The following is a 10,574-nucleotide window of genomic DNA, read 5'->3' on the forward strand; positions in this document are numbered from 1 at the left end:
TCGATTTACAAGTTCTCTAAAAAGAGGGTCAAAAATACAAATAAACTTACAAACTCCCATCCTGAGCAATGTGGGCAGGTGACACGTGCCGTTCAGTTTACTGCCATCGGCGGACGCCATGTGCACTCAATACAAGCAAATGTAAACTGACTCGTAGCTTTGATCAAAGGACCCCAGACTAAAGTTCGAGGATGAAAAATATAGTGGTTTAATGGCAAAATATCTGAGCGCAAATGAATGGACAATACTTTTCAAGATACCACATACATATAATGTAGAGCAGTGCAGGGACTCTGGTGTTTAATTAAGGAATTGTATGGAATTATGAATTTTAATGCAACATTCATCAAAACAAGTAGAGGGGAAAATAATTTATTTTTACCTAAAATTTAGAAAACACATTAAGTACGCCATGGAATTAAAGTAGTAGTGATAGACTGAAGAGGTGAACTTCAAAATAGTCTCCCTCTCATATCATTCAGATGTTCAGTTCCCAATTTCATGCAATTTTAAAGAAAATGCATACGTGCAGTACTTATTTAAGCATTCACCTAATACAGGGTGCGGCAACATAACTTCCATTTTTATAAAGCAAAAACCCTTTAAAAAAGGAATTTATGTTGCAGCACCCGGCACTTGGAATCAACCCAGAGGTTGCTTTTCAAAGTTGAGGGTAAACATCACTTTGGCCACAGATATTTCACACATTTGTGGCGATAAAGGGAATCAACCCCATACTTGGGCCACTTGTGGTTTCCCAGAAAGCCCTGGAGCTAAGAAAATCACATTTGGATACTGGCACAAAGAGTAAGAGGTATGGCCCCATAATTTGTTCCTCTGACTTTAGTGTCTGTAGTGAAAACCATCCCTACACCTCACACTTGTGGAAACTAAACTTAATATTAATTATTTTAAACTAATAAAAGAGATGGAGAAGACCTGGAGAGCTTCCAACACCACCCATCGGAGAGATGAGAACTTTTGAAATCCTAATTCAAAATCGGGCCAGGGCCTCACTTGAGAGAAGAGGGAAATGGCCCCATATAACATGGGCACCTGCCAGTTTCACCACTCAGCCATGCACTCCAGCAAGAACTAGGAATCTCTGTGCATCTGAAGAAAGTGTCAGTGTATCGTACATCCAAAAGAGCAGAGGAAACCCATGAATTAATAAACAAGCCAACAATATTTATTGATTACTTATTGATATACAAAAATAAAATGAAACGATAGGGTATGGTTATAGCATAATCATGATACAGGGCAATGGCTAACCATGACTATGATGTTCAACTATTTAAAAGACTACATTATTTGCATCTGGCAAAGTATCAGGCAGGAGTGGTGCTTTATGTATAAATGCATCAATCTGCTTCATCTACTGGGAGTTCCTTTGCAGGATGAGAATACTTCATAAGGAAGTCTAACTAAAGCAATTAATTTTAAATAAATATGGGAGTGATTAGAAAGCCTCTTGATAGCAGAATAAAATCAGTCATGTGCATTCATGTGGTAACCTTTAGGCCAATAAAGAGATGTATGATGGTAAGAGGACACAAATACTAAAACATTGTGGCAGTACTTAGTAATGGTTTAGAACATGTGCCTATTAATGGAAAATAACTTGAAGGGGATTGCGATGGTGGGGTGGCTAGTGTAATAGCTTCCCAACCCAGAGGACCAGGGTTCAAATCCTGGAGAGGGCAGACCTTTTTCCAAGGTGTATTGATCCCCATTTGAGTTACTTTGTGGAGAGCACTTTGAGTGAGTAAGCCATCAGTCGGATGGAACAGTTTAACTGCGGACACTTTCGTTAAAAAATAGTCTAATACCGATGCTAGGTTTCTCTCCACCCTTCCTCCCTTCCCATTCATCCCTAATGGTGCAATTTTCGGTTGCCTCCCCTTAATCTACTCCTATTAACTTGAAAATTAGGGAAACAATTGCTTGAATAGGTATTGGAGATAATAAACATTTAGGTATGAAATAGTGATCAGTAAAAAAGAAATAGTTTTTATTGATACCATGAACAAAACAGTTAACTTTTGAAAAAAAAGACTGCCTAACTCATTGGAATGCATAATTTCTTTTCCCCTGTTAGTTTCCCATCTCAGTTTATCATTTATCTCCTTCTACTTCCAACATATTTAAATCACTCTGTGCTTGCATTCTTCCATTTCCTTCTCTCTCGTCCATCTTCTTACTCATCTTATTTGTATTCCATGATTTCCTAGTCCTACAAACTGTTCCCATTGTTTTTTTTTTGGGTTTCAACAACCTTTTTTTGAGATGATCCTATCTCCCTTCAACTTTACTCATCAATTTTCCCACTGCCTCCTGGTACTCCTCTGATATCATCCTTGTCATTGCCTCTGCACTCCATTTTCCCATCAGCTTTCCCTTTTTTATTCTCCTGAATCTGACATTACCCTTTTTGAATGCATTGTTATGATCTGTTTCCATATCCCTCTTGGAAAACTGTACATGATTATGCTCTTCCTAAAGTTATGCTAGGTGTCTGCGTAAAGTCTGACTCATATATCTCTCCCTACCCGGGCTTTTTCCATGCATGCCTGTATTTATTGTGATAGTAAAACGAAGTTTTCACCATAATGAAGCCATTCCTCTAGCTGAACTCCATCGCTTTTGCTCCATGGCCATTTCTTGTTCCTAAACCGTAGTTCCCTGCCTCACTCCTTCCTCTCTTTTTGCCCACCCACACATTCCAATCCACCATCACTTTCAAATGTTTCTTCGAGGAACACATGCAATTGTTTCCTCCAACTGATTGCATAGCCTGAATGTGCACTAAAAATATTTTGAGGGTGGACTTAATATGACTTGAAGCTATAATCCTCAACATTATGATTCCATTAAAACTGGGAATAGAAATCTTCATGCATTGAGAAATGTAATGTATTGACATATTCTGGGATGGGTTTAGATTTTTGTGGGAGGGAACTTCTGGTTCAGGGGACCACTCGTATACTCAACTTGAAACACATGGCAAATCATCAGATGCATACATCAAGTCTGCTCATTCCATATAATTGGTACCAATAAGGTATAAGAACAAAAATAGGTTAAAATAGTTATAACTGAAGTAAAAAAAAAAGCAATGCATGTGAATACATACAAAAAACTACCAAGTACCTTCTTGATACTCATCTGATAAAGATAAATCTTGAATTTATTTTCTTTCACTTTGTCATCAACTTTCTGCACCAAATCTTCAGTAATGACTGAAGGTAACCCACTTTCCTCCTCATCATGAACGTTCATGCGGACATATCTATAAGATCTGAGCTGTTTCCATGCTATTCCATCGCTCATAGTGTTTTCTCCATAAACTTCACTGATCTGACTATGAATTTCAGCCTTTAGTATGAGGAAAATGATTTACAGCACCTATTTCAAAGTTGGAGGGATTTTCAATCAACAAAGGCATTTTAAATACTCAAAAACAAATGTTAACATGGAAATGTTATGGTAATAATGTCAGTAGCCGTCAAGTACTACAATAAGTCTGCTCATTCCATATAATTGGTACTAATACAGTATAAGAACAAGAGGAGGATAAATAGTTATATCTAAAGTAAAAAAAAGCAATGCATGTGAATACATGCAAAAAACTACCAAGCACCAACATTCTAAGGGAAGACAGGCAACGTGTGTTACGTGATGAGTGTGGATGTCCACGTTATTATTCTAAAGAGTTCTAAGAGCAAAGGACCTTAAATTTTGATGATGAGTCACTCTCCAGAGTTGAATACTTGTACATTGATGTTTTCTACGATGTACTTGTTCTCTCCGGGAAGAATTCACCCTGAGGTGCAAAGTTTGACCTGACATGCATGAACTATTCCACTGGTCGCTCCACTTCTCTCCAAGTCGAGTAGTAATAATACTTTGATTGAATGGAATAAATACACCAATGACCATGAAATCATTCATGCTTGCCCACACATACATACAATAATAATTGAAATACGCCAATACCCATACACTATTTTTTCTTTGAACAAATCTGAGCAGTCCAAGAAAACTCTATGAAAACTTAATTTTTAGCGATTTAAAACTTTGATGCGCACAAAAATCCTTGACAATTATTATTATTAGATTATCTATCGGTTAAGGTAGGTTTTTGGATGGACACAACCACCAAATAGATATTTTGTGACTCCTAACAAAACACAATCCAGCAACCTACTCTACATCAAGTCCCTCGTCTTCTCTGAGTAATTTCTTCCACCCTTCATCCCATCCAACATCCCTATCCTGTTCCTTCCCTTTCCTCGTTTGCCAGAAATTCTCCCCTCTATTACAATCTTCAACATCCCACTGCCGGTCAATACCTCCTTCATCCACTTTTCCTGCCTCCATAGGATTTCTCCCAACAAACCCCTCTCTTCGCCCACCATACCAAGTACTTCCTCATTTGTTTTCTTCTCTGTCCATTTCACCTTCTCCATTCTTCTCCACATCCCCATTTCAAAAGCCTCCAGTCTACATCTATCCTCCTGCCACCGTACATAGCTACGCTCCATATAAAAGTTTTTAAGAGTCTTTTCTTATTATCCTTACTCAACGTCCGTCATCAACTCCCTCCTCCTTGGGAAAGCATCTTTGCCTAGCGCAATTCTTCTCCTTACATCCCTACTACTTTGACTGTGTTAGTCTAAAACACTTCCGAGATACATAAACTGTTCTACCTCTCTAGTTTTTGCCCTACTATTACGAGGGTCATCCGGAAAGTAGTACCCGTTCGTGCCGCATGAAGTGCTGACGACGCGAGTAGCCGCTGGACGAGGTCAGATAGCTTCAGTGGCTTGTCTGCCTTCTCTGAGCCAAGTTGCGTGACGCTAGCATTGCCTGTGTTGTTTCTGTGATTGTTTACAATGTTTAAAAAAATTGAGAACGCCGCCAGTTGTGAAGTGAGGGCAGTGATTAAATTCCTCAATGCAAGAAACGTTCGCCCATGTGATATTCATCGCCAATTAAAGGAGGTGTATGGAGACAATGTAATGGACGAGTCGTCTGTTCGGCGGTGGTGTCGCAACTTCAACATGGGGAGGGGGAACACACACGACGATGAGCGTTCGGGGAGACCGTCTGTCATTACAGACCAACTGGTGAGCTCAGTTGACGAATTCGTGAGGAACGATCGGCGCGTCACAATTGATGACATCTGTGAGCATTTTCCCAATGTTTCTCGAACAATTGTTCATGAAATTGTTAAACACCATCTGCATTATGCAAACATTTGTGCAAGATGGGTCCCTCGCGTATCTCAATGAGCTGGCGGCGAAGGACTATGCAGCAGGAATACAGAAACTTGTCACACGTTATGACAAATGCCTTAATTTGCTTGGAGATTATGTTGAGAAGTAGTTTAAAGTATCCTCTTTCAAATAAAATTTTTTATGTTTGTTAATATTTACTTTTGTGTCTTTATTTCACGAACGGGTACTACTTTCCGGATGACCCTCGTATAATGTTTAGCTTAGCCTTTTTCTTTCTAGAAAATCGCATAACCTTTGTTTTATTGATATTCATTCTCATCCCATATCTGTCGCACTGAATTTCCAATTCACTCAGCAATGCTTGCAACCCCTTGGCTGACTGACAAACTAAAGCTTGGTCATCAGCAAACCTAACTGATTTTATGAATTCCCCCCCACTTTCATTCCTACCTCCAGTTCTTCCCATGCCTCTTTAATCATTTCCTCTGCATGCAGGTTGAACAGCAACGGTGATAATGGCCAACCCTGCCTTACACCTCTTCCTAACACTGCCCATCCGGACTCCCAGTTCCCCACTCGTACCTGAGCAGTCTGAGACATGTACAGGTTGCGGATTAGCCTCCTTTCCCTCCAATCTACTACCTTGATCAAAAAGTTCCCGGACTAACCACCGTGTGGCGCTCCCATCGTTCCGATTTGAGTTCTGTTTTTTTTTGTTAAGTTGGTACATCTGTTGTTGATATTCCCTTTAAATCTTAGTGTCATAACTTGACATTTGCAAAAGTTACGGTCGGTTTTCGGTATGTCCATCAGTGCTTCCTGCGAGTTTTCCATTACTTCCTCTCGGCTGCTAAAACTCGTTCCCCGTAATGGTTTTTTAACTCGATTGAACAGAAAGAAGTCACAGGGAGCCAAATCAGGTGAATTCGGTGGCTGTTGGATGGTATTTGTTGCATTTTTCGTCAAAAAATTACGAATAATGATAGCACTGTGCGACGGTGCGTTATCATGGTGCAAAATCCACGAGTTTTCTGCCCACATTTCTGGTCTCTTTCGGCGAATTGCTTCACGCAAACGTCTCATAACGCCCAAATAATACTCTCTGTTTACTGTCTGGCCTTCTGGCAAAAATTCATGATGCACTACACCATTGTAATACATGAAAACCGTCAGCATTGCCTTCTTTTTTGACTGAAAACGACGTGGTTTTTTTGGTCTCGGCTCATTTGGTGAACGCCATTCACTTGCCTGATGTCTGGATTGCGTGTCGTACTCATAAACCCACGTCTCGTCTCCAGTAATGATCCTTTTGATGAATGTGGGATCGGATTCAGCCTCGCAAATCATGTCTTTTGCGACGTCAACACGGTCTCTTTTTTGCATGAAATTGAGGTCTTTTGGCACCAACTTTGCTGCTACACGACGGAAACCCAAATCATTAACCACAATGTCTTGGGCGGATCCATAGGCAATGTTCAAGTCCTCCGCTATTTCTCTGATGGTTAATTTGCGGTTATTGACCAACATTTCTTTTACTTTATCAATTTTTTCACCGACTTTCGATGTCGATGGTCTGCCACTGCGTTCATCATCTTCGATTGACTCACGACCACTTCTGAACCGCTCGTGCCACTGGTAAACGACCGTTTTTTTTAGAGAATCGTTGCCGAAACACTTTTCCAACATTTCCAACGTCCGTGCGCCACTAAATCCGTTTTTTACGCAAAATTTAATACAAGTTCGTTGTTGCAAATTTAAATCCATTTCTGAAATTGTAAAAAATCGCCAACACACACAGAGATAGATGTACTCTTGGCTACGTAACTTTTGCAAATGTCAAGTTATGACACTAAGATTTAAAGGGAATATCAACAACAGATGTACCAATTTAAGAAAAAAAACAGAACTCAAATCGGAACGATGGGAGCGCCACACGGTGGTTATTCCGGGAACTTTTTGATCAAGGTAGTATTCCTATTTTCTGCAATATACTCATTAGTTTTTCCCAATTCACTCTATCAAATGCTTTTCAGAAATCTATGAAACAGGCAAATATATCCTGATTGTATTCTATATTCCTCTCAATTCATGATCTCATTACTGCAATGGCATCACGCATACCCCTCCTCTTCATGAACCCTAACTGATCATCCCCTGAGTAATCATTTGCCCTACTCTCTATCCTTTTGTTGATGATCATGAGAATAACTTAAGCTGCGTAGGATATCAAACTTATTGTCCTGTAGTCCTCACATGATGTAGCCTTTACCTTTTTCAGAATAGGAACTAACACTGATCTCAAAAAGTCTTCCGACCAGATTCCTTCCTCATAAATACTACGAATCAGCCCATATAGCCTCTTCCTCCCACATTTCCCTAAACATTTCAGTAGTTCTGTAGGAATGTCATCCACCCTCTCGGCCTTATTTAGTTTCATCTCCCTTTATACCCTTTCTATCTCACCGTCGAGTATGCCTGGACCTAAGCTATCTTCCTCAACATCATGTTCCTTTTCTAAGTCTAACTTGGTTGGTCTAAGTTCTTTACTATACAGCTCTACTATATATTCTTTCTATCTCTCTTGGATCTTCCCTGCATCAATTCTGTGTCAATTGTCTTGCCCACCTTATCTTTAACATCCTTGACACTAAAGGTAGTTATTTGCCAGAAAATGTTTAAAACTTGTTTTATCATTAAATTTAAAAAATATTTGTTTAGTACAACTTTTCCCTACATGCCTGGCATGCAACAATGCATCAAGGAATTCCTAGGGAATTCCTTGATGCATTGCTTGATGCATATTCCTACATTCACATCAAACAAGTCTATTTGCCCAGTTTTAATAATTATTGATCTCAGGTGTCACAATTACATGAAATTGTTGACAGTATTATTGTAATAAGAGGCACCAAATAATATTTTGCTGTGTGCCGGAAGTAAACATGAAGATAATTGAGTAATAACACCACCCTGATCACAAAATCTCTAGCAACTGCAAGCTATTGACAGTGGGCAATGCTCACCCATCCATGTGAAAATCTCCTGGAAAATTATACCAAAATTCTGAAAAATAATGATGCATTGTTTCTGTAAAATGATACACCTGTACTTTTTAAGCTAGTGTGCCAAAATCTTGATGATTTACGCAGAGACTTGGCATAGCAAGGTAAAATAGAAGGTTGTTAGGAGATGTCCAAAGAAGGCAGGGCAAGTGAACTTGTGGGATACTGAGGACTGTCACAAAGGGAAGACGGTTGGGAAAGCGAGGTAGAGGGAGGAAAATAATTGGCACTTTGGATTAATATAATAGACAGAAGTGTGTAGGAAGTATGTGGAGTTCGAAATGTATGAATATGTGATTATTCCTGATAACTAGTTTAAAATTACTAGGAATTAGTTTTAAATCAACATGTATAATTAAATATGTTACTATTGACATCATTATATATCTAATTTTACAAAGATGGAAAATTTTTTCGCTACATTCATATCGTCATGTGGAATCTTCGAATTAGTAAATTTTAAAATATAGTATATTATTCCATAGCTATAGAAGCATAGTAATGAAATTTGAATCATATGAAATTCCTAGAGCCTGGAAATTTGACTGTTTTAGATTAAGATTGTTTCAACGATATGATAGGGAACGTTAAACTCGGGTAGCATATGAAATTTCAATGATACTACTGCCTTCATTCCATTAGATGATGGAGGTCATGATGGAAGATCAGGGGGGGAGGGGAGAGGCGATGAGAAAGAAAATAACAGATTTTTTAAAGGCATCAAGGCAAGCAAAAAGAATGAAAAACTGAAGATTGAAACAACACTGGGAATACAACAGAGGAAGTGTTCAGTGGTGAACAAAGATGATTCAAAATTGCTGGATAAGTCTATAATCAAAAGACAACTTATGGCATTAATACTTAAGTACAGGTGTAACAATTGTAAGGATTGTATGCAATGCTAAATGATTCAGCTTTGGAAGCCATGTTGCTAGATTCTAAGCCAGCATGTCGACTTACTAAAATTAAACCCAGTACGTTTTATTCATAACAACAGTGAGCGCACAAGGTAAAAATCAGTGGACTCCAATACGAGCATGGCCTAACTCGTTTTATGGAGTCTTAATTAGAACAGTCTTCACCTACGGAAGTGAATGCCGTAAAACAAAATAATTGACCTTAAAAAGGCTTAAGGACTTCCACTTCGCATTGCAGAGCAGACAAGAATAGAGATATAAGAAAAAATACCTTATCTCTTCCAAGAGAGCACTGGACAAAGACAGATTCCGTTTCGGCAGGAACGTTTGTCGAGTTTCCGGCTTCCATCCTTAATGTATTTCGCAAACAACCAACACGATAGATGTCCCACTGCAAACGAACACTTTTTCTAAACACTAAGAAACTTCTCACTCGTGAAATACTGAAAAGGATCATTTAAGATGCTATCTGTAAAGTACTGAAGAATTGACAAAAACAAAAGATTTTCTACATGCCGACAGCTCGAAAATATAAATTTTTACTCTATTTCTAGAGATTAACCGAAATATGCTACACGTTCACCCTACCAAAATATTCAGGAAATCAGCTATAGAAAATAAAACTCCGATTAATAGAGAACCAAGAAATTTTATTACGTTCAACGGACTGAAATTAGCAATACTCGATGACCGATAGGTCGCAATTATATCGATTTCCTACGAATGACTTTATCTACAGATTAATTCAAAGTAATCTCTGACGCTAACGAGGGGAGGTTGCCAGTCCGTTTCATCTGAATCTTAGCGTTCGGATATAAAAATTCCGATAAGCTCAATTTAGAGTCCGATAAAAATATTTCCGTCAGCAAACAGTGAAGATCTTAGCATTCACATGGTAGAATTTACGAAAGAGAAAATTTTGGAATGAACCTGTAGGCACATCCTTAACAAGTGGAACAAAAAAGATTATTACTGTGTCTACCAAGGTAAAGTCATTGATTATTGACACCGAGTGAAGTCAGAACATCATCCAATACTTGAATGAGTTTACCGTAAACACACAATTAAGGACGCTGGTCAATATTGTATTATTTCCGGGTGGCCAAATCACAGTAAGCATACTTCAGTTCAAAATTAGCGTTGAGAATTTCAACAGGTAGTTTTATCGGACAGATGGTACCCGAAGTACTTAAACACCACTCCCCTGTTACTAGATCATTAGACATATCAGCCTCAACGAATTCGCTCGTTTCCTTTATATTATACTCCCACGGCTGTTAGGGGCTAGTTGCAAGCAGATAAAATTTAGCTTGGTAGAAAAATCTACCTTGGACTCCTACAGAAAGGAATTT

The 10,574-nt window shown here is 38.7% G+C and overlaps 1 protein-coding gene across 1 annotated transcript in view; it reads right to left on the reverse strand.

Moving 5' to 3' along the window:
- LOC139692740 (pseudouridylate synthase RPUSD2-like) overlaps nt 1-9,883 on the reverse strand; it is a 65,269-nt gene extending 55,386 nt beyond the window's left edge. Inside the window, exon 1 of the mRNA XM_071590986.1 lies at nt 9,494-9,883. Within this exon, the coding sequence (XP_071447087.1) occupies nt 9,494-9,679 (186 nt within the window). The 5' untranslated portion in view covers nt 9,680-9,883. The remainder of the gene's footprint in view (nt 1-9,493) is intronic.
- Between the last annotated feature and the right edge of the window lie 691 nt (nt 9,884-10,574).

Source organism: Hetaerina americana, unplaced genomic scaffold (assembly GCF_022747635.1).
Source record: "Hetaerina americana unplaced genomic scaffold, ioHetAmer1.1.p SCAF_40, whole genome shotgun sequence".
NCBI classification, from domain to species: domain Eukaryota; kingdom Metazoa; phylum Arthropoda; class Insecta; order Odonata; family Calopterygidae; genus Hetaerina; species Hetaerina americana.